The sequence below is a fragment of the Condylura cristata genome, unplaced genomic scaffold (genome assembly GCF_000260355.1).
Source record: "Condylura cristata isolate star-nosed mole 26May11 unplaced genomic scaffold, ConCri1.0 scaffold00006, whole genome shotgun sequence".
Lineage (NCBI taxonomy): Eukaryota > Metazoa > Chordata > Mammalia > Eulipotyphla > Talpidae > Condylura > Condylura cristata.
This window is the reverse complement of record NW_004567107.1, coordinates 53,631,127-53,656,702: the sequence shown is the minus strand read 5'-3', so window position 1 is coordinate 53,656,702 and position 25,576 is coordinate 53,631,127. Positions and strand designations below refer to the sequence as shown.

At 42.4% G+C, this 25,576-nt stretch overlaps 1 protein-coding gene across 1 annotated transcript in view; it reads right to left on the bottom strand.

Moving 5' to 3' along the window:
* The window catches only part of ACER2 (alkaline ceramidase 2), a 36,067-nt gene extending 17,324 nt beyond the window's left edge, over window positions 1–18,743 (bottom strand). Inside the window, exons 1-4 of the mRNA XM_004677686.2 lie at window positions 18,534–18,743; window positions 9,531–9,645; window positions 8,436–8,577; window positions 573–710 (exon numbers count right to left, since the gene is read on the bottom strand). Of these exons, the coding sequence (XP_004677743.1) occupies window positions 573–710; window positions 8,436–8,577; window positions 9,531–9,645; window positions 18,534–18,641 (503 nt within the window). The 5' untranslated portion in view covers window positions 18,642–18,743. The remainder of the gene's footprint in view (window positions 1–572; window positions 711–8,435; window positions 8,578–9,530; window positions 9,646–18,533) is intronic.
* Between the last annotated feature and the right edge of the window lie 6,833 nt (window positions 18,744–25,576).

Sequence of the window (25,576 nt, the reverse complement as noted above, 5' to 3'; positions counted from 1 at the left end):
CCCCAGTTCTGTATGCACAAATAAATAAATCTTTAAAAAAAAAAAGTTTAAAAAATTAATTTAAAAAAAGAACAGACTTAATATGATGACTGTAAACAAGAAAGAAACTCAGAAGTATCACCATCAGCAACATCCCACCTGACATTAAGGTTTCCTTGTATAGAGAAACTCATCTTCTGCCTCCTTTTTTCTTCTCTGTGTGAATGCAAGAGCCTTTTTAGCACTTTCCATTTTTCCTTATTCTTGTCATACGAACAAATCTGTTCTCTTTTCTCCAGAACCAGGCTAGGCAACATGTTCAAGGCAACTGCCAGGTTCTCAACATGCTCCTGCTAGGCTACCTTTTGAAGGTGGGGATGCACCACATCCACTGAACAGCCCCTCGCTTCTTTCAAAAAATTATATTGCCATGCTGAAATAAACTGTCAAACCTACTTCCAATCCCACAGTCAGAATTGAGTCTTTGTGAAGAGTCAAACTCCTCTTACACGCTCAGGGGCAGTAAAAGGCTCCATAGTGGTGCGCCCGGCACAGGACTGGAGTACGTGGCAGGCAGGAAGAAGGGCACGTACCTCTTTAGCTCTGCAATGAGCAGTACGGTGCAAGGAACCCCCAGGGTCATCAGAGAGATGTTGTTAATCGCAGGCTTCACAAAGGCTAGGCACGTTGTCACGGCTGACAGCACACAGACCACCACCTTGAACCGGCCCCTGGATCCATGAAATAAACCAAACTCATTAGAACAGGAGGTCTTATCTGTTGACTATCAAGGTATAGATGCAGCTGGTGGGAGTGCAACCAGAGAAAAAACTTTGCACTAAGTACTAAAATCTAAGACCATCACAGTGGTTCCACCACCTGGAACTAATTCTTACAAAATCAGAAATTTTTGAAATATCTAGTATGACAATGGTAAAATGAGAATCAGCTGGAGGCTCTGAAGGTGAGCTATGGATGACTGTTTTCTTAGTGTCACTTTTCTAGATGTTTTAGATGTTGTGCAGTAGGGTGTGGCAAACCTTTCCCTAAAGGTTGATAATGATATATTTCAGGACTTACAAGGCATTGAATATCCGCTACTCAACATTACACTGTAGACAATAAGCAAGTGAATAGGTTGGGTCGTGCACCAACTTGATTTGCAAAAACAGGCACAGGCTGGTTAGGCCCACAGACTGCAGTTTGTCAACCCTGAGCACAAATGACACTTACAATGAAAAGACTTTTTTCCAACCCTTGAGGTTTTTCTTTTTTTTTTTTTTAAAGATTTTATTTATTTATTCATACAGAAATGGGTTACAGGCCAGAGGTGCAGGGATGGTGAGAGGATTCACCAGAAACAGAATGGGGAGCAGAACAGGCAGGTGGGCAAAGTACACTGCTGAGGGGAGCAGCAGGTGAGACAGGAGAAGTCTGCTACCTCATGTGGATCACCTCCAGAGTGGGGATTGAACTTGCACCGAAGCAGCAAAGGCTTGGTTTAGTGAAGCTTCTACTTTAAACGAAAAAAATGAGGACCTCCCTGGTGGTGCAAGGACTTAAGTCTCAGCATTATGAAGCTATCAACAGCCACTTCAGCATGAGTTCCAACCCCAGCCAGGGAGGTGACCCACATGGCATGGCAGACCTCTCCTGTCTCACCCGCTGCTCCCCTCAGCAGTGTATTTCAGTCAAACACTGCTGCTGCTCCCCACTCTGTCTCTGGTAAATCCTCTCAACCCCCGCCCCTGCACCTCTGTCCTGTACCCCAGTTCTTGGATGCATAAATTGAAAAAATAAATCTTAAAAAAACAAATATAGAAAAGCAAAGAAAAAAAATGGGTTGTGCCTAATGCACATAAGGAAGTCTTAAAAAATTCTAAGTGTCTGTATGTATGGACAACTCACAGCCTAGTAAACATTGAAATATTGTGTTGAAAGTTTTTGACATAACAAATCCTAGGCAAATAGTTGATACTGTCCTCACACTGTTCAGTGAGGTGCTTTCAGTAGAAAGAAGTGGCGACGTGATCTCAGACATGCTCCTTCATCGCTCCCTGGGACTCCATTTCCTTATCTACGAAATGAAAAGTCTGCACTACATGATTTCTAAGGTCTCGATCATGACTGAAATGGCTGTTATTCCTCATTAGCACAATTTATTTTGGCCAAGAGCCCTAGAATAGTTCACAGTTAGGAAACAAATTTGAATGAAATTCTATTCTAAAGAAATGACAGTGCATGGAAACCTTCAAGATACAAATCTATCTCTTTGCGAGGGAAATCACTTATCATCGAGGCACAGGAAATCATTGATCAAACTGCCAACTTTCTGACTGGAATGAACAGGAATTGGGGCCCTGAACTTCAAACAGAGAAAAAACATGTGGAGGAAAGGACCCAGGCTGCAAAATCTCAGGAGAATGGTGTTTTTCTTCTGGCTTGGCTGCCCTCCTCAGCTACTGGATAAAAGGGCATTGCTCCACTCTCTACTCTCCCTCCCTGTCACGTGCAGGGTCACTGGGGGCCGATCATAAGGTTTTCACTGTGTCTGATGTTCTGTGACACAGGCCAACTTAAAGATTTATTTTTATTTATTTATGCATACAAGAATGGGGTACAGGTGATGAGAGGATTCCCCAGAGACAGAGAGGCGAGCAGAACAGAAAGATCTACTGGAGTACACTTCTGAGGGGAGCAGTGGGCCAGACAGGAGAGGTCTGCTGAGCCATGTGGGTCACCTCCATGGCCAGGGATCAAACTCATGCCACAGTGGCCAATGACAGCCTGCTACAGTGATGAGACTTAACCCCTGTACCAACAGGGAGGCCCCCTATTCAAGTCTTTTTAGATTAGATGCATACATCATCAGAAACCTGAATCCATCGCCTTGCTGTGTACAGCAGTTTCAGATTCAAGCACTAGCTGAGAAAAGGGGGCAACAGAGCAATTAAAAGCTCAGGTGTTCCGGCGAGACCAATGCGTGTTCACATTCTCCCTCTATCACTTAGTAGCTAGCAAATCTCTAAATTTTCCAAATCTCAGGTTTCCTTATGGAAATTAAGAAAACCTGCTGATGGAGTTCTTGCAAGCATTAAAATTCTAAACAGTGTCTGTTCTATAGTATGTGTTAATCAAATTATTATTATTACTATTACTATTTTTACCAACCATTGAGAATAAGTGCTATTTTAAATAATATTAACATTGCTAATAATATCATACTCTCAGGAAAATTTTGGCTGGGACCGCAGTCACCAAAGGCTCTGTTATAGTCCTGGCAAACAGTTCAAAGGCAGCAAGCTTGATGTAACTTGCTTTCTCTCAGGAGAACATTGGCAGACAGAACATCAACAGAGGGCGTGGAGGAATGTGCTAAGGGAAGGCAGCTTCACCAACCAGGACATCCTGTGAATGCACAATTCTGCAAGCAGCAGAAGTAAACAGAGGTCACATGGCAGGCAAAAAGCCAACTGTCCCGGAGGCCCCCAGAGACACTAGATATACAGAAGCCAAGGACCCCGACAGGGGAATTTATGAACAATGGCTCGAGACAGCTCTACTATAGATTCTGGTCCTGTTTTCAACCTTCCAGCCCATCATGGTCTCAAACTGCAACACAAGGTCAGGAAGCCCTTAGCACCCTCCTTCCTGTACTCTGCAAACCAAAATCTAGCGACCCAATAACATCATAGTATTATTTGAATAAAGGTGCAGCTGTTGTCTTCAGCTACCTTTAAAAGTATGGTTTTCAACCTTACCAGACCCTGGGTCCCCTTTATATTAAATATTCAGGAAGGCTCTTTTTAGTCTTCTGAAGTGAAATAGAAACTTTTGGATGTTAAAACTCCCATCACTGTGATCATCAAAAACATGCCCTCCCTGTGGCACAACAAGTTAAAGCACAGCACTATGAAGCTGCAGTCACTGCAGCACAAGTTCAATCCCCAGCCAGGGAGGAGACCAACATGGCACAGCAGACCTCTCCTGACCCGCCCACTGCTCCCCTCAGCAGTGTATTTCAGTAGATCTGCCTGTTCTGCTCCCCACTCTGTCTTTGGTGAATCCTTTCACCACCTGCATCTCTGGTCTGTACCCCAGTTCTGTATGCATAAATAAATAAATCTTTAAAAAAAAAAGAAAAAGAAAGAAAATAGGCCCATAAATTTCCCAGATGTCCCTTGTGGGGTGGAAATACCCCTGATATCCCTGGTTAACTGCACTGTTTTTAACTCTCTGTAGGCCAACTAGCCTGATACTCACAGGATTGCAGCATTTGGTCCTAGAAAGTCTGCTCCTGTGATTTTATAAGTAAAGAGCAAATGAGATTCAAAGAGTCTAAGAGGCTAACACCAAGACATCTCCCAAGTGTGAGAGCAGGTTATACAGACTCGGCCCACAACTTTGTTATTCAGGACCCTAAAAGGGAACTGGATTATGAAGTGAGGGCTGTCCCTATCTCTTGTGGAGGCAAAACCAAAAAATCACAGCAGACATATTCTTTAGGAAATGGGTATAATTGTCTTACAATAGTTATTTGTTCCTAGTTGTCTCAAAGTAAAAATGTCTAAAAATCATAAATAGCTCTCAGCAGCTGAGTGTATGTCCTGGTTACTCAGGACATACTAGGTAAAATGAAGTATTTTTAGTCCACTAGTTATTCTTAATTTAATCACCCCATTTCTTTTTAAAACATTCTTGCCTTCAAAATAATTTATCTATACTAGCCATTCTTCATAACTGCTAGAATTTATTGAATCCTTTCTTTTATAAGAAATTATGCTGTGCACTTTACATGATTTCCCATGTATTTTAGCCCCATGAGGAAGATGCTTTCATTAGCTCTGCCTTACAGATGATCAAAACCAGGTCTCAAGAGCTTTTGAAAAAGTGGATTGCTGTTCAAAGTCCTATCTGTCACTTTGAATAGGACTTTGGCTGTCACACACTCCTGAATGTTCTCTAGAAATCTCACACTGAAACTATTCTTTTTTTTTTAATTTTTTAAATCTATTCATTATATCATCCTTCATTTTTGTACAATGTATGGTTTCCCCGTGAAATTCCCACCGCGGATTCCTCCGTGCATCATCCCCATCGTCCCTTGCGCTCTTCCCTCCCTGTCCTGGTCCTTCTCCTTCCTCCTCCCTACAGAATGTCTCTGAGCTATGGTTTACTGATGACTTTGATTTTTACTTTATTTTAGTTACTTTTACTTTTTTTACTGACTCCTTTTTTTGTTTTCTCTATATTCCTCCTATAAGTGAGACCATTCAATGTTGTTGTTGTTCCCCCCCCCCCTACTTATTTCACTGAGCATAATCCCTTCCAGCTCCACCCATGTTGCTGCAAAGGGCATGAGTTTATCCTTTTTGATTGCTGAGTAACTGAAACTATTCTTAATGTATTTTTAGAATAGTCCAGAAATGCCTATATCAAGAGGCGTGGGGGTGAAGAGAGAAAAGAGATTAACTATCTGTAAAGTCCTAGGCAGCTAAACCATACAATCCCTAGTCACTAGAAATCTCTCTTTGACCTAAGATCTTTGGTCTGCATGGCCAGATCACCTGCAAAGCAGCCACTGTCCCTTATCCCCAAGGAGTAAAGCCCACACTCAGGGGTTTGGCCTTCTTGTTCTCCCAACACTGGCAAATTGAAAACGGAGAGAGCTGAAATCGTTATGTATAGTGAGCCACTTGTTTTCCAACATGAATTTTTCCATCTTCTCACTAAACTCATCCATGCCCAGTCTCTCCAGGGTGTCAGCCTGCCTCAGAAGGACTGGACAAGTTCTCCACCTGGCACTGGTAGTCAAAACAGCAAACTCTGAGCTGTGGCCATTCTTCCACACTTCATGCTGGACAGGATCATCTCATAAGACTCCTGAGATGAATATTCTTATTTAACTCATTTTACAGATGAGGAAATACAAAGGTAAAGAATCAAAGAGACAAGTTATAGTTTGTAAACAGGGAAGCTAATAGCAGGTAGTCACATCCTCACAGTGAAGGGAGAGGAGGTGCTCTCTGGTCATGGAAAACTCCCCCTATGGGGACTACAGCTGAGAAAAGAAACCAAACATTGTTCAAAAAAGAAAAAAAAAATATGTAACACATTTATAAATTTTCAAAAAAAGTTTTAAAACTGCCCCTTTGGCCATAGTTCCCTCTGCTACACAATGCAACTGTATTATTAGAGGTAATAAGCTATAATTACTACAACCACGCCCTATTTCCTCCTCTGCAGCTCATAACAACACCCCCTTACTCCCACCCTTAAGAAATGAGAAAAGAAAAAGGTCTTCTATCATAAACACATTAAAAATCCTCACTTGGAACTTCAACCCACGATTCCAGAGAGCAATCAAATGACCCAAATAAACAACTCTTACTCCCATGTTTTCAACTCTTGCTCAGATCCCAGCAGTTGAAAGGTAAGAGATTAAACCAATGTGGTTCTTCAGCTTTCAACCTAGTCACACCAGGTTCAGGGGGAGGAACAGGTGCCTGCCACCTCCTGACACAACAGGAAAAGCCAGAAGACAGATTGTTCCAAAGACAGAGTCAGTACATCTCTGCCGCGATGCCAACTCCTGACACTGTCGCACTGCCAACCTCTGCCCCCTCTGGCACCCCCTCCTCACCCATTAACACAGCCATTCTCCTGAAGCTGATCAGGAGGCAGAGCGAGACTAGAAACAAAGAGCCTGGCCCAATTCGTTGCATTTTAAAGTATGTGAGGGGTCACTGAGGGGCCTGAGCAGGATGGAGACTGTAATCATCTAGGACCCTCTAAGACCATCTTTTTTCCTTCAACTTGGAAAGAGCTGACTCTCATTTTTCATTTTCTGAAAAATAACCTTGATGATTCTTCTACCTGCTCAATGATACTCAGTGCTAAAACAATGTAATTCAAATCCTGCTGGCCCAGGTGAAGACCATATACCTAAGCCATTTATAAATTTTGTTCTCTCCCTACCTCATCCCCTGCCCTGGAGGTGACCCCCATGGCACGGCAGACCTCTCCTGACCCGCCCCCTGCTCCCCTCAGCAGTGTATTTTGTGAGTTGGCCTATTCTGCTCCCCACTCTGTCTCTGGTGAATCCTCTCACTGCCCCTGCACCTCTGGCCTGCACCCCAGTTCTGTATGCATAAATAAATAAATCTTTTTTAAAAAACCCGAAAATAGTACAGATTAAAGGTAAAAGTGAAAATTTTCTCTCAACTCCACTTCCTAATAGTCGCTGATCATAGCTACTGTCCTCATCCTCCCAGACATTTCATTCTAAAATTCAGATATTGCATTCACAGTTCTACAAAGAACTTGTTGCAGCCAGCATCTTTTATAGACACTCCTCCACCTCAGCCCCCTAGGGAGCAGCCTTGGCCTTTTTAAACAGCTGAGTGGTTTCTACTCCTATTCAAAGTACCAGGAAAAATGGTGACTTTTTTTAATTTCCCTAACTAAATCTTCCCTGAGTACATACAATTTGCTTAATTGAACCAACTGAATAAAGCTTTAGACTATTTGTCTATCTGTATACTTGACAAAACATAGTATTCCGCAGAAAAATATGTGGGTGGTATGTTCTGGAATCATTTCTCATCTATATGAGTCTGCTTCTCTTCTGTTTCTTCATATTTCAACACACCTCATTTATAGAGGTCTTTCTCAGAAAGACTTTCACTGATCAATCTCCACAATAGCACCCTAGTCATCACTATCCCTTTACCAGCTTCATTTGCATCAAAAACACATGCCACACCCTAATATATTTATATGTTCATTGATTTATTGCTTAATAAGCTTACTCAGGGCAGAGACTCAGCTGTTTTGCTTATTTCTATACCCATCACCTAGAAACTGCATAGTAAATTTTCAAAAAATATTTACTGGATAAATAATCATATAAGTATAATGTAGTAGATATTAAAATGCACCACTTTTTGAAATTCTGAACTTCCAGCTTGGAGGTATATATAATGCTCATTAGAAACAAAACTAACACAATTTGAACTACACCATCGATAGCTCAGAGAACTAATTCCGCAAGGTATAATCTACTGCAACCTCTAAGCCTGGTGACAAAGTGTTAGATTCAATGTCTAATGTCTAATGTGAAATGTTCTGGCAAGAAATTAAAGTCTTTGAATTGCCATTCAGTGATTTCATCATCACTGAAAATCTTTACACTTGGGCTCAGATCAAATAAGAAGACATGTGAATTATCATCCCTCACATCATGTACATTCTTCCTCAAATATGTTAACATTTCTTTTTTTACCTTTCAGTTTATTTATACTCTCAGATCGTACATAACCAATGGATAGTAAGGAAGTATATGACAAACTCTTCACTAGACTGGGCTTGATATGTGCAATTTTTCTTGATACACACCTTGTTATACTGGGTATTGCACCAAGCAATACATGCAAAAGTGCTTTACACAAGCTTACCTGTCATTTCGAAAAATCTTTGGTAGATACCTTCTGGGAAACCACATGGCCAGTGCGCACATCAGAACCCAAAGGATTGCAAGTTCATCGAGCATCTGACCCAGGAAACTAAGGGTTGCGTGGAAGTAGACAGATCCTATTCCTAGAATCAATTACAACCAATTAAAAAAAAGTCATCAAGGAAGAACAAGCTTACAAAGGCAATACACTGCTTAAAGATAGTCCTTTCACCCACAGCTAATGCAAACACCAGCTCAATCTTTGAAAAAAGAAACTGAAAGAAGAAACTCACACCACCTTAATATGCAGGAGGACTTTAAGTAGGACCCAAACAGCACATCAGAACTTTACTATTTCATAGGTTAACGCACTGGGACTTTATGGAAACAGGCAGTAAATAAAAATCAACATTCTTTCCCTGTTAAGAACTCTCAGTCTGGACCCTCCCTGGTGGCAATGGGTTAAAGTACAGTACTGCAAGCTGGCCGCAGCCTCTTCAGCAGTGGATCCCCAGCCCCAGAGATAATCCACAGACCTCTCCTGACCTAGCTGCTGCTCCCCTCAGAAGCTTGCATGGTCCATCTGCCTGTTCTGCCTCCCCACTCTGTCCCTGGTGAATCCTCTCACCGCCCCTGCACCTCTGGCAGGTTCTATATGCATAAATAAATCTTTTTTAAAAAAAGTTCTCAATCTGCCTGTTGGAGGAAATGGAAATTACATAGGTATTTCCAAGAACAATGAAGGATCAAATATCCAGGTTTTCCCCCTTTAAGGTGGTCCATTAGAAAGCACAATCTCATCAGAGTGCAATTGTTGCCCATGACTTTCCCCAGAAGTTCTCAGAAAACTGCGCTGGCACGACACCAATATTTCACATAAATGAACTCCCAAACCCCGTAAGCGATCATTCCAGCCAACCCTGTTATCAAGCCTGTATTCAAGAGTCTCTCTTTTGGCATCAAGCAAGCAAAATAAAAGTTTGTTAAGACGTCAGAGTAACTCTGGTTTACAAAACATAATGTTCAAAGGGAACAGGAAGTGTGCGGAATTCCATTTCCTCCCTTTCAGTCCGTGCTCACAAACAAATCCACTTACCCACGACAACTAAAAGGGTCCATATTAAGTAGATGCCACTGTTGAAGCACGTTGCATACTGGCGGAACAAGCACATGCAGATGGGTGGCAAAACGAAAAACAAGAAGTTGCTGATCTGGGGGAAGAAATGCAAAACAAAAAGATGAATATTAAATTCAAGGGCAAAAAAAAGATAACTTATTCAACTAGGTCCTTTTCAACCTGGGATGAACATGGCCATACATTGTGTTTAAGCACAGACTTTTTTTTTTTTTTTTTTTTTTTTAAGCACAGACTTTTTAAACTGTGTATAAACAACAGGGAAAACTTGGAAAGTCTTCTATAACCATTTAGAGGGACTCAGTCCCTTCTCTCCAATGCAGAAGCAGCTATGAAATGCAGTGCAATCTACAGAAGGTACCCAGGCTGCTCTCTTGATTCAAAGAATCATTGACTCTTGCATTCATGAACTATCGTTCTAATTGACGCACATACATTTTGCAAGATAAGACTGCACTAAATAATGGTGAAAAGGAGAAAAAAGGAGCTTAATGAAGAAGTGAGAAGGACTTGATCAATATTTCAGCCTCCAACAATTTGCACCATTTGCCAGTCTTTTCTGCTGGGCCCACTGAAGGCAGGATTCTTTCTAATGTCCCCAAGCCACTCTGCAGCTTTTTCACTAAACTCAAAACCTACTTAAATTCCTTCCCAGCTTTAAAATTATGACATTTTATCTTTTAGGAATAGGTATGGATCAATTCCTCTTTGTTATCGCTGTAGGGGGGCACTCAGATTTTTTATTTTAAATAATACATTGTATCTAATGCACTATATTCAAATATCGCAATAAATTTAATATATCACTTTCAACATGCAATCATTATTTAAAAAACATTAATAAGAGAGTTTATATTCTTCTTACACAAAACTTTACAGCCCAGGGCACATGTCACACTCACAGCCTGTCTCTGATTGGGCCACCCAGATTTCAGATGCTCAAAGACCAGAGGGGCCAGAAGCTACCACATTAGACAACATAACTCCATCAATTAACATCTAATTTTTGTTTTGTTTTATTATAGCTAGTTTTTTTTTTTTCTTAAGGTCATAGCCAGCTTTCCAACACCCCTGCCCCCCACCAATATCTTTTAATTGAGGTCGAGATAAAAATCTATGTAATACATGATGAACCATTTTAAAGTATACAGTTCGTGGTATTTAATACACTCATAATGTTCACTCATGACCCCTAGCTAGTTCTAGAATGTTTTAATCACTCCCCCAAAACCCTATACCAATTAAACAGTCACTCTCCCATTTCTCTCCTCCCTCCTGTCTCTGGCAGCCACTAAGTTTTTCTACCTCTATGAATTTTCCTACTCTTTTATAACAGCAAAATAATACAATACGTGATCTTGTATGTCTAGCATTTCACTTATATAGTATTTTTAAGGTTCATTCTCCATTGATATGACTGTCCTTTTTGTCACTGAATAATATTCCAATGTATGAGTACCACATTTAAATTATCCATTCAGAAGCGTTTGTTTTGAGCACCTGTATATCCCCATGATGGCATTGTTGGGTAATATGATAATTCTGTGTTTAACTCACTGAGTAACTTCCAAACTGTGTCTGAACCATTTCAGACAAGGTTCTAATTTTTCCAATACTTATTATTTCCTGTTTTTAGCTGGGTCATCCTAGAAGGTGTGAAAAGACATGGACATTCAGCTTTCTATGCTTCATCTCTAGCATCGCAGTGATGTGCTTTAACCTGTTGCACCACCAGAGAATGCTTCATCTCTAACTATGGAATGAGGCATTCCTCAGAAAGGACTGTAAATGCAGAGAAGTGTGCAGAATGTGAAGAAAATAGCTAAGTCTACATGAGCTGCAACAGAGATTGGGTAGGAGGGGTCCACACACCAAAACAAGACCCAAAAAAAACCTTTTTTGAGATAGGCTGGTGAGGAAATGGAGTCCAGAAAGTCAAGGTGATGGAGGCTTTCTAGAGAAGAAATAAGGTATCTGTGTTGGATCATACAAAGGAGGCTTCCAAGAATCCACAAGATGGGGCCTGAACTGAACCAAAGTAGAAGGACTTTTCCAGATCGAGGAAATCACACAGGTAGGCAACTACACAAAATGTGTCAGCAAAACCCAGAACTTGAGGTACAGATAAGGACTGACAGGTTCAGTGGTCAACAAATGTCTCTGTCACCCAACTAGGAACAAAAGGGTTAGGGGTAACATAAAGGGGAGAAAGAGTGGGAGAATTTTTTAAAAGAAAAGGGGAAAAAAACACCCATTGTCAGAGGTGAGGCAGGACCTGGGCTGCTGTCTTTGACTAAAATTCAAGACTAAAATCCCTTGTGAGGCTGTGATATTCTGGAGAAAATGTCCCTTCTTGTTAGTCCTCTTGCTTGGGATCTATTTTTCTTTCCGCTTGGAGCCCTAGAGCCCTAGAGCATGGATAAATTGCTTCAGCTGTCCCAAGTCTCAAAGTATGCCCAACTCCCACTTACTAGGAAGCAGGTGAGGAGACAGAATATAGGCAGAGGCTAATATATATTGCTATCACCTCAACCTTTAACTTTACATGGACTCGAAGATCTCTAAGAGTTAAGGTGAGAAATCTTAAAGATCTCTTGTTTTCCAGGGAAAGTGAAAGAGACTCCCAGGACTGGAGCCATACCCTCACTCCCAACCTGGCTGCCTCATGCACCTCCACAGACCCATGCTGCTCTTCATCCCTAGCTCACCAATCATATCCTGAGTCCCCTGGCTTAACTATACCACCTATTGTACACATATCACCTGTTCCATGATTTAAATGTGGCTCTCTTTTAGTAAAGGAAGAAAAGGAGGTGAAGGAGGAAGGAACAAAAATGGGATTGTTAATCTACAGGTAACTGAAAACCTCATCTTTCTCCTTTTGTTTACATGAATGTGCTCTCTTGGGGGCCAAAACCTTACAAAGCTCAAGTCTCTATTTTAGGAGGACCATTGTCCTCAGACATTCTTCAAGTCATTGTTTTGGCAATAATGTGAACACATATATTTCATGTGCTGTAACATTATCATTCTGCAACTTCTTTTTCACATTCAGTAATGTGCCTTGCAAACTCTTTCACCTGAGTTCATAGAGATTTATCTCACTAGCTGGAAATGTTGCTGAGAGCACTTTATTTAGATACCCACCAGTAGAAGGAACATCAGTTGAAAGCCCCACCTACAGTGTTGGAGACTAACACATTTTGCTTTTTCCTCCAATTTATCTTTACTGCCCCAAGTCCTCTCAATCTGGGCGTCTCCAGTGACCTAGTGGTTAATAAGTCTCAGAGCTATCACCCCAGCTAGGGAGGTGACACACATGGCGCAGCAGACCTCTCCTGTCTGGCCCACTGCTCCCCTCAGCAGTATACTTCAGTAGATCTGCCTGTTCTGTTCTCCACTCTGTCTCTGGTGAATCCTCTCACCACCCGCACCTTTAGCCTGTACCCCAATTCTTATATGCATAAATAAATAGTAAAAAAAAAGTTGTCTTGTCAATCCCCTTTGTTCAGACATGTATACCTATGTAGGCCAAGTCATTTGTTTCATGAGTGACTCTTGATGTATGTCACCTCAAGCATATATGTTACTCATTTGTAAATGTATTTACACACCAGTCACAAAGACATGAAGCCACTCTACACCAGCAAACATGCATGATGCACACAGTGAGGGGGTTCAACTTAGAAGCCCCATTATAACACATGCTCCCACATAATCCTGAAATCACCTTGGCAGAGACCAACTGCCCTCACCCACTGGCCTCCACACCTTTTAAAAACATCAATGGAAAAAAAAAAAATACCAAATTATAGGGAGATGCTCCACAACACAAAATGAGGAAGGAACTCATAGAGAAATACAGAAAAGCACATAGAGAAATACAGAAAAGCACATGGTTACAAGATTCAATGGCTCTGTCTCGACTGAGAGGTAAAACTACACCTCAATATTCTGTGGGTCACCAAAGGTGAAGAGCAGTTCAGCCAAGGGCTATTTTTTAAAGCCTATTGTTGGATTATCCTTTGGAGAATTGGTTATTTAATTCATGTAGAACAGATTTTCTTAATTAAAAGGAAACCACAATTTAAAAATACATTAATTATTTACTTAGAAAGTTCATCATTCTATGAATTCCTGTATAACATTTTCCCACAATAATCTCACAAACACATTGCAATCTCATCCTGACTCATGTGACGCCACACTTTGCCTGACAGAGTAAATACTGAAAAAGCAACAAGTTGTCCTGCTGTGTTTTGTTTTGCTCTGAGCAGTAGGTTCCGAAACAGACAAGGAGCTCCACCCTACCAGACTGGCAAAGTCTGCGCCTCTTAATTGCAAGCAGATTCTTGCTCCCATCCATCCTCTGTGATGACCAACTGTTTTGCCTGGGAATGAGGAGTTGCCCAAGGGCCTGGTACTTTCAGTTTTAGAACTAAGAACACAGCAGGCAAACCAGAACAAGCTCAGAACCCTTCTTGCAAAATCTCCTCACCCCACACCAACAAGACAATACCCTCCTACAGTGCATTAACCACACCTTTGGTGACTTATATGCTTGTTTGAAGCGCTTCTCTGTGACAGATAGTGATTGTCTGATGGATGGGCAGACGGATGGACGGGTGGGTAGAAGGGAGGATAGAAAGATAGGTAAATCTGCCTTATAGATAGTAGGACATAGACTTGGCATATTATAAAGAGTTATTTGTCTTGATGACTGGGAATAGATCTAATTGGGGGAGTTAACAGATAAAGGACTGATTTTACTCATATATTTTGCATCAAGATTTCTTTTTTTTTAAAGATTTATTTATTTGTGCTTACAGAACTGGGGTACAGGCGAGAGACTTCACCAGAGACAGAGCGGGGAACAGAACAGGCAGATTGACGAAGTACACTGCTGAGGGGAGCAGCGGGCGGGTCAGGAGAGGCCTGCCACGCCATGCGGCCACCTCCGGGGCAGGCGGGGACCGAACCCATGAGGAAGCGGCTTTAGATTCTCAGTGGTGTGCTCCAACCCGCTGCGCCACCAGGGAGGGCCAAGATTTCTTTTTTTTTAATCACCAAATGATTCCCTTCTGTCCCCGAGTCACTGGCCAAGAACAGAGCCCCTCAAGGTCAAGCCCAGTGGTTAAAAGTCAGGTCCCAATGTTTTCCTAAGGGAAGAGGACTTGAATACTTCCCCTTAGTATGACCAGGGCCTGAAAACATAAAATGAAAAAGGAAATCAAGTCAATAAAATTTGTATGTAGAAGAAATAGTACAAAATCTGCAGAGCAAAGGCTGTGAAAAGGACATGACATGTTCTTGGAAGAGCTATTTGGGCTTGGCTGAAGCAAAGGATGATGACAAGATCTGAAGAAATAGAAGCCTGTGGTGCCTCAAGGCAAATGCTTTGTACATCCAAACATAGTGGGAATGTAAATCAAGGCACGATCTCTGGTGGACCATTTAAAAACAATTATCAGCACTTAAAGTGAATGTTCTCCTTGACACAGCAATTCCTCAGCTAATATAAGTACTTGCAAAAATAGATCCAGATGCATATATGAGGATATTCATCATATCAATGCTCAAAAATCAAAATGGAACAATAAAAAAGACAGAAACAGCCCTAAATGTCCATATACAAAGGATTAACTGTAAATAAATTATGGTCAGTCCAATTAATGGAATACTGAACAGAAGTTGTAAAGAAAAAGATAAGCTAATATGGGACTATATAAGCCAATATGGAACTATCTCCAACACGTAGTAAGTGGGAAAAAAAAACAAGAATCAGAAGAATCTGTATAGTATGATATCAATAGGCTTGGAAAAAAACCTTAGATTGTGTGTGTATACACTATATACTATATGTACATATTTAAATGCTTACACAATTACATGCACTTTTTACCTACCTAGGAAATGTCTGAAAAGATACAGAAAAAAGTTATTTTTCATTTTGTAATGTGTATACTCTATGATCAGATTATTACTTTTTATGATAAACAACAATGATAACCAAAACACTATTTTAAACAAACTTTGTTTTCATATCAAATATCATGAGTTTTGCCTATAGAGCAAATATCCCAATGTAGAAGTTTTAAGTTAAAGAATGACTAGAAAAGAAGTGCTTGTACCATGCCAAATAAGTAAGTCTAAGGTAGTGCAGTAGTGTAGTGTTTATTATTTTTCCTTTTAGGATTTATTTTATTTATTTATGCATATGTCAGAAGTGCAAGGGATGAATTAATTCACCAGAGACAGAGTAGGGAACAGAACAAGAGAGTCTACTGAAATACACTGCTGAGGGGAGCAGCATGTGAGACAGGAGAGGTCTGCTGTGCCATACAGGTCAGCAACCTGGTCAGACCATGGCCATGTCACAGTGGCTGGTGATAGCTTGATAGCTCTGAGGCCCCTGGGAAGCCAGGTGCTTATATCTTTAAGAAATAATTTGGTAAAGTCAAATGGACCAAGTTCTAAATATATTTCTGTCACCTCAACAGGTTGTGAAATGTATCTATGTCCCAATTTTCTCCTTTATCAAATGGATATAATATATAGGACTCCCTGCCCAGGCTGACTGGACAGTACTCAACAGAGCTTCAACACATAACAGCTAAGTACAGCCAGCAGTGATTAAAATTGTACTAGACCCAAGACCTCTTAAGAAGTTTCTAGATCAAGAAATCCCTAGTCGCATAGGGATTAAGTCTCAGCACTATCACCCCTAAGGCCTGAGTTTGATCCCCAGCTGAGGAGCTGACCCACATAGCACAGCAGACCTTTCCGGCCTCACCCACTGCTCCCCTTAACAGTGTATTTCAGTAAATCTGCCTGTTCTGCTCCCCACTCTGTCTCTGGTGAACCCTCTTACCACACTTAGGGCCTATACTCCAGATCTTCTATTAAAAAAAAAATCTTTAAAAAATCAAAAAGGAAATTTCTATATCCTGTTCCCAATCTTTTCCTGATTTTATTATCTTCAATTCCTCACTTTCCTCCCGAATTAGTAAATATTTAATTTTTTATAGAACAGATAAGTAGACCTGCTGCCCTATTATGAATATGTAAAGAGGTACTTATCAACAATAGCTCACTGTCTTTCCCAAGACAGCTGTAAGGTAAGCATGAGTCTGACCTGTCATTTGCACAAGAAGATAACTAGGAGGAACAGAGCACAAAATGATTTTTTGCTATATTCTCCAGACTAATACTCAACAGAGTTAGGTGATTAACTACTTTTTTTGCGACTTTAAGCTCTCCACTTTGCTAAAGCAAATTTTGTGGTTTACAACTATTCCAAGGAATAAGGTTTGTCAGGCAGTCACTACAGTTGAAGACAAACAGTTCATTTCTAAAAGATTTCATAATGGCTCCAATGGGACAACATTAAAAGTAAAGTGAAAATAAACTCTCCCTATCAGTCAGCACTCTGGGGCTTTGCAAGGCAGGCTCAGAGCAGCTGTACACTAACATTTTTGGCTTAGTAACCAGGGCTGACGCTGACCTCAAATTCCACAGATAATTACCTTTCCGGGCTTAGAAAACTGTCATTTCTTCTTTAACTGGTGAGATTCTTGGTAGTATGCTCCACTTAGAAGCAGAGAAACCAAGTAACCACTATTGAAAGACCAGCCCTGCTCCAAACTGTCCTCTGTGGGCCCCTGACTCCATCTGACAGTCTGCTCCCTAAGAGATTGTGGGCAAGGAGAGGTGTGACCATCTCCTAACTCATTGAATCTTTCACAGTATCTATGGAGAGGGCCAGATTTTCTTGCAGAATTAACCTGGTCATAAAAAAGAAGCAGGATTCCTTGTGTGGAGTGCAGCCATGGATTGCAGGGCTGAGCGGAGAGCCCAGACTTCTGGATCTTGGCTCCAGTCATGCCAGAAATGTGAACATGATGGTCCCCTTTTCAAGAGCTCAGTGTCCCCATGGTAAGAATAGAAGGGACTAGAGCTAGCTCAAGGGAGATCCCTCCAGGCAATAAGCACTCAACCCAAGGCCAGGGCATTCTCTCCAGCAAGCTAAGGGAGGAATCCTAAATAATAACTCCAATTCACAATGACACCCAAACCAGGAGTTCCTGTTTTCTGCAGGAGAGTAATGGAAAGCTAAGCCACAGAAATGACCGTGAAAGTTTTATATTCCCTACTAGAATCCCAACCATGGGCACGGTCAAAAGAAGGGACATTTCCTTCCCAGCTTCAAGTTTTCCCTCCTACAAAAACTGAAGGCACAGCATTCTGCAGTGAAGTTCCTACTTGCCTATATCTACAGACCTAACAGAGTACGCATGTATGCATAGATCACTCCCCGATTTCGTTCCTCTTCCCACACTTAACTGAGGATAGTACAGAGCTCGAGGATAAATTTGAGGCTGGCATTGCATTGTGTACTAAAGTCAAGAAAGTAAAAATTGGTGGTAATTGAATTCTGGCCAAAAGTAATTCTATCTAACATTTGTGTAGTAAAGGGGATGGAACAAGACTGTAATGGGCCCACTCCTGAGACCTGCCAGGTATCTCCGCTAGGTCCCCCTCACTCCCAAAGCACAGGTATTCAGAGCAAAAACGCATAATGCGACCCAAGTGCGTCATGCCACGGAGGTCCTGGAGAGGAAGTGAGTTGTCAGGGCAGGTCACTGGCCCACAAGTGTCCCAACCTAGGAGAATGGGCTGACACAAACCGCTGGCTCCGGGATGAGTGCGGACCAAGGAGACAATAAGGCCATCCGAAGGAAATGACAAGAGGAGGACAATGAGCCCAGATGTCAGGAAAAGATACAGAAGACAGATGGAGAACTGGAAGGGGCGCGCAAGGGAGGAAGCGTGGGTCAACTCTAGCCCTGGAAAGAACGCCCCAGATACAAGCCGAGACCCACGTCCAGCTTCCAGGCGCGAAGGCTCAAGGGGACAGCCCCCTCCCGCCAGCCCGCGGTCCATCCCCACTCCCGCGCCCCGCACCGTGTTGTAGAACTCGGCGATTGCAGGCACGATGGTGTAGTTGTCCTCGCACCAGTCCACCTCGGAGCTGCCAGCGCGCAGCTGGTCCCACCAGTGCGGGGCGCTCATGGCCACTCTGGGGCATTTGAGCAGCTGCTCCGAGTGCCAAGAGGAGCCCAGTGCTGCGGCTGGAAGCAAACTGCTGCGGCCCAGCGGCTTTATTTGCTACCCGGCACCAGCCGGATGTGGCGCCTCCCCAGCGGGCCTCTTAGAGCTCAGCTCCTCTGGTTGGACGTGACTCACCCGCAGACCCCTCCCCTGGCCCCGCCCCCAAGGAGCCGGCCCCGCCCACGCCGGGGGCGGGACCGCGTGGGAGGGGGAACGTCGCGAGGCTTTCCGACCCCGGGTTCCTAGCAGGTGGCAAAGGCCTTGGTGGTCCCGCCTGCCCTCACCAACTCTCGGCTTAGGCTCACCTTCGCCTTCCTTAACCTCGACTGTGCTGAGAGCCAGAGCCCGAAGGCAAAATTAAAAGTAAGGAAAATTCTGAAGAACACAGCCTCTTAGGAATCTTAGGAGTTTGCACAGATTCCCCTGTGTCTCATGTGTGACTTACAGGCTACCGCTGGAGAAAAGGCTTCGACTTTGTGGGATGGGATGGAGTAGGAAATTTGTCGGCCCTTTTTTCCCCCATGCAGCTTCTGCCTCTCACTCGCCCTGCCGTAGAAAACTTTTGCGGTTTCCAGTAGGTTTTTGCTGTCTTATGGACTCAGGACAATGTGCTTTAATCTAATCTTCCATTAGGCAGTGGGTCAAGCTTAAGCCAGCTCACCCTGCAGGAGATGCAGCGTGGAAGGTCTCACGTCTTCAGGACATCCACATTACAAATAACGATGGCATATTATACAGTTGGTCCTTGAATATGGGGGCTAGGGGTAACCAACTCTGGCCTCTCCCCTCCCAGCTGAAAATCTAGATATACTGACTTCCAAAAATTTAACTAATAATGGCCTTACTGATAACATAAAGTTAATTAACACATATAAGTATGCATGTGTATATATGTATGTGTGTGTGTGTGTGTGGTGTCAGCAGTCTACAGTGATGTCACTAGGATCTCTGTGCAAGCCTGCATGATAAGCTGATCGTTAGTAGGGGCAGCCAAGTAGAACTCAGACTGGTGCTCCAATGCCCAAGAGACCCAGTGTCCATTTTCCACAGATGCTTGGGTAACTATTTGCATGTCTCCCCAGATCTCCCACACTGGCAAAAACTGCAAGAGAGACCCCAGTGCCTCTCTCAGTCTCCAGGAAATCTAGCTTTCTTACCTGGGGGCCAACCCATCCTCCCCTTTTTATTTTTCTGCCAACTTCTAGCCCATTCTCTTCCTGGACAGTCAGGGCCACTGCCTCCTGGAATTCAAGGTACACTGCAACCCTCTCCTACGGTCAGCATTGCTCAGACCTGCCAGTGTGAGCTGAGCTGACCAGTTGAGAGTAAGAGAGGGGAAATATCTGCCACAGTCACATAAACAATATATGTGTATGTGTTTGTGTGTATACTTATACAGATATATGTATCAGTTAATTTCTCAGTAGCTCACAGCACTACATAAACACAAACTATTCAACAATAGCTTGCCATGTTGTCAAGATTTTATTCCTTCCAATATTTTGGGTGCAAATTACCCATATTCAGAACCTTACTGGTATAAAAAACACCATTATTTTATATCCTGCTGGCTCTCAAAGTGTGGGCCTCCTTTCATGAGCCCCAGAAATCTTGTTAATATTATGACATTTGCTATCCTTATTCTCTCTTCAGTGTTCTTTGGAGCTTTTCAGTGGCTGTCTTGAAAGATCATGTCATTCTCTGAGTGCTAATGGATGTGTGTTTTGTATTCAATATGACCCTAAAGAACATGTGTTTATGTGCTAATATATTGTATCGGCCACATTAGACATTTAACACACCTTTCGTTAAAAAAAAAAAAGATGGGCCCTCTCTGGTGGCACAGCGGGTTAAAATGCAGCACTAAGAAGATAAAGCCGCTTCAGTAAGAGTTCAATCCCTGCCCTGGAGATGACCCACATGGAGCAGCAGACCTCTCCTGACCTGCCCTCTGTTCCCCTCCACACTATACTTTGTGAGTTGGCCTGTTCTGCTCCCACTCTGTCTCTGGTGAATCCTCTCACTGCCCCTGCACCTCTGGCCTGTACCTCAGCTCTGTATGCATAAGTAAATAAATCTTTTTAAAATGTATTTAAAAATATTTATTATGCATACAAAACTGGGGTGCAGGCCAGAGGTGCAGGGACCGTGAGAAGATTCACTAGAGACAGAATGGGGAGCAAAACAGGCAAATTGACAAAGTACACTGCTGAGGGGAGCAGCAGATGAGACAGGAGATGTCTGTCACGCCATGTGGGTCACCTCCAGGGCCAGGGATCTACCTCACACTGAAGTGTCTGTGGCTAACTTTGTGGTGCTGCATTTTAGCCCACTGCACCACCAGGGAGGGCCCGGGTCCTCAATAATTTTTAAGATTATAAAAGGATCCTCAGATCCAAAGATTGAGAAGTGCTATTTAAAAGATACTCACAATTAAACTATTTGTAATTTTTTTTATCATTTAAAAATTTCAGTATTTATTGAGTGAAAACTTTTAGACAGACATACATTGTTATCTACACCATCCTTGTACACATACGCAAAATATGAGTAAATTAACTCTATTAAAGATTTCCTGGGGTTTTCCTGCAACTAGAATCTCTAGTTTTCTTTTTATTTTTTCTCCTCAATTAGTGTTATTGTCCTTAATTACCACATGTTGGTGATGAGCATTTCAGTTTCCCACTACTGTTGTTTCCACGCCATCAACACCCAGTGCATATAATTTGATGCCTGCACTTTCTTGATCTTAACAGAAAGTGTTAATAGGTTTTCATAAAACAGGCAGTATCTCTCTTTTCCAGATGGTCCTTATATGATTTGTTGACAGAAGCACAGAGATGACAGTTGCCCAATCATCCTACCGGGGAGAAACACTAGGTTTGTGTATGTTCAGGCAGTGACAACACCCCGCCACCACATGGCCATCTATGATTATAAAATGCATCCACTGTGAGATGCATCTGGATTTTAGAGATGCAACAGTGCAAAGCAATGTGAGTTTTTAGCACCAATGAAATATGAATTCACTGGATAGAACTCATGCTCTTCCCCAAGTCCTGCTAAGGGGATGATAAGCTTTCTTTTGACACAGAAACTTATTGCCAGTGATAATTATGGTTTACAATGAAAGCTGACCACTGGGATTCTGATTACACTTGCAGAGAGTGTTCAAGGAGTGAAGTGCTAAGGAGCACAAGTTATGTCCTTCCAAAGATGCCAGTATTAATCTTCTTGTAATTGCATTATTTCTGATGTTTTCATAGACTCTCCCATCACTGTTTCAATTAATATCATCAGAATTTTATATTAGGTAATTAATATTGAAGTTGATTTATATTAAAAGTATGATGTATTAATTACTGCCATTACTGTTTTAATACACAATTTTGACAGCAGATATGGAGTGCTGAGGGGAAGGTGGGTTATGACAGCAGAGAATAGAACACTGCTGAATTTTGAGGATGTGTTTATTTACAATGTTTATTGATAATGTTGGTCTAAACAGGACTGTGATACAGATCCATGAGAGAGCAGGTTTGGGGTGCCATCCTCATCAGCAGCTCAGGATGCGAGTCTCTTCTATTTTTACATAGCTTACAACTATGTTTATTTAGCCTAAGTAAATATCTGATATAAATATTGAGTTTGACTGGTTCTACAAGTTGAATCAAGTCAAAAGTCTTTCTTCTTGGAAAAACAAAGGCAGGCACCTGTATAAATAAAGCAACGTGCATGATCAAAGATGAGATATTTCTGTATTTTTCTATCTGGTCAGGGTTTTTCATTGTGGTGTCGCTTAAGCCTATTATCTAGGCCAGTAGTTCTACTATTATCTTCCCAAGCCAGCAGTTTCAGGGTCACCAGAGAACTTGTTAACAACTCAAATTCTTGGTCTACACCTCAGACCTAGTAAACCAGAAACTCTGAGGCTGAGATCAGGGATACCAGATAAGAACCATGGTTGTGGCCGACATGTAGTGAAGGAAAAAGCCTCAGCGGGCTGTATAATTTGCTTCCCAGAAAAATCAAGTCCAAACTAAAACTGCCCTGCCACCGAGGGGGCAGAGAGAAGCCAAACAGAAAGCCTATTACCAGGAAACCTGGAACCCAGTCTGTCCAGTTCTGTCTTCAGCTAGGAGGGAAATAAGACAGCAAGGGCTTTTTTTTTTTTTAATTTAAGACGAAATAGTCAACCTGAGAATTGTTGGAGAGGGCAATAGGAAGCAGCCACACAACGTGGCCAAGTTCGCGCATGATCAGTGTTCCCTAGCTGTTTACCGAGTGGCTGCTGGAAGCCACTTCCGGCTGTTGTTAACGAGGCTTCTCTTTATAAGTGCCCCTCTTATTTGTCTAAACTGTGCTAGAAAATAGCACAGTTGTGAGTTGTGGGCTTTGCCTATGCCTCAAGTGCAGGTGCCAATCTATGTTCTGCCGCTGTTTCTGGAATATTGTAAGTATTAACTTTGTTTAGTAACTGTAGCCGGAAAAGATGTAAGAAATTTGAATACTTGCTTTGTGGAAGGCTCTGCGTTAAATGCCTGGAAATGTAAAGACAAATAAAAGTAGTCTTGGTCTGGAGGTCCTCAGTCTCATAGTGGTGCAGGGGCCACTAGAAGGTAGCTTTTTAAGTCTAAAATGAAAGACAGCCATAGAACTCGGAAGCAGAACTGGGGACTCGAGTCAAGTGAGAGCCAAATGGGACTTAGCAAAGGTGGTATAACAGAGGCATCTCCACGAATGCAGGTATGCCATGTTCCCCACCACATTTAACTGTGGGTGGGGCTGAGTGTGGCCCACTGAAGCAATACAACATTGAAAGCAGGTCAGTATCAGGAGAGACAACTGGAGAAAGGCCTGCTTGCTTCTTGGCTTTAAACTTGCACCAGGGGCTTAGGAGAGACACTTGGAAGATCACGTGGGTGAGACACGTGGGGAAGCTGACAATGGTGGCAGTTATTTTGATTTGTACATTTGGAGACTCTATCAGCATCAACCCAAATCAGCAGAGGCCTTGTGATCTCCTACAGGTTCCCCCAGCACCTGTACTGACTGGTGAGACCCTGGACCCATATTAGGGAAAGAGACAGAGCAGCCTAAGGCATGACGGTGTCCCAGGAGACCCTGCCAGCTGTTCACCCAGAAGGCTAGGACCACCACTGCCCCACAAGCCTGGACCTACAGGTGGGGTGAGGTGGTACCCTACCAGAGGCCCTGCTCTCAGGTCCCTGCCATCCTGTCCAGGACCGGCACTGCACTGCATGCCCAGATCTGCTCTGAAGAAGGCCCCAGCTACTGTAACCAGCACCTTGGCTAACACCCAGCACAGGAGAGGAAGACCCATGCTCAACAGAAGCCCATCGACTGCAGAGCAAACCTGAAAGCAAACAACGGGGAGAAAGAAAAACAAATGGGGAAGTGCTAAGGGGTACGATTCACCACAGGAGGAAAACCAGCAACACAGACATGGAAGAGCTTTTCTTCATACCAAATAATTTAAAACTGCCATAATCAAGAAAATCAAAGAATTAGAACAATGCAAAGAAAACTCAGAAAAACAGATGAGAGATATGAGAAAAACTCAGAAAAAAAGCAGCTTTGAGAACACAGTTGAATAACAGAAAATAGAGAATGGAATTTTCGGTAAGAGTATAACTGCAAGATCTAAAAAGACCTTGATTTGTACTTTGATTTTGCACCTTTCATCTCAGACTTGCCTAGACCTTTCTCTCCTTTCTACTAATTCACTGCCAAAAGAGGCTTAGACTTGTGGCAAGTGTCTGGGTTTAAGCACCCCCATTTTGGGCCAATCTAGCCATTTACCCACAAAGGGATAGGTAACTTTGGATTTGGACAGAGGGTGGGGGGTATTAGCATCCTTTCTAATCTCCAGTGCACATTAATTCTTAGATCCTTTATACTTAGCATGTCCTTTGTATGTGTGTAAGGGTGGCCAAGATGCCTCTATAGCATTGAAGTTAGGGGATCCAGGCACCGCAAAGGCATTTGCTAACAGAGTCATTTTCAGAACTGAGACACAGAATAGGCTTTAACAGGCTGAGTGCCTAGCACAGGGAATTCTGCAAATGGACTAGCATGTTCAAAAGGCTGGAAGTTAAACAGAAGACAGTAACTTAGTAAACTTCAAATATGATGTTTCTCAGCCAGAAAAGTGGCAGGACTAGAAGACTAGTAGGTGATAAAAAGAGTAGGTCTTTAGGACAATGATGGTAGAACAAAACAGCTATCAGTTAACTACTGGTAAGTCCTTTCAGTAATGTAGGTGAGAGGAGATATGGGCATGACTAAGGCATGCATTCATCCACTAATAACATACCCTTATTGTACAGTTGCTACTTGCCAGACACTTTTCTAGGTGCCAAGAATAAAGTGGTGAGCAAAACAGATGCTGTCTCTAACACAGAGCTTGCAGTCAAGGGGAAAGTCAGGCATTAAATATTTCATAAATAATTCATTACAGTTGTGTCATGTGTTATTAAAAAAAAGTACAAGTACCAATACAGCAATGAATGTGAAGTGTGGAAAAAGGCTTTCCCAAACAAGTACATTCTAAGTTGATGGAAGTTAAGTTTAAGGCGGGGATTGAAAAAGAATTGAAACAAGAGGTATGATTGCAAGTGAGATATAAAATAGTTGTGACATTGCACTATTGGTTGCAGATTTTTTTAAGACTATTTTATTTTTGCATACAGAACTGGGGTACAGGCCAGAGGTGTGGGGGCAGTTGAGAGTCTTCACCAGAGACAGAGGGGAGAGCAGAACAGGCAGATCGCTGAAATATACTGCTGAGGAGAGCAGCGGACGGGTCAGGAGAGGTCTGCTGCACCATGTGGGTCACCTCAGGGGCCAGGTTCAAACTCACACTGAAGTGGCTG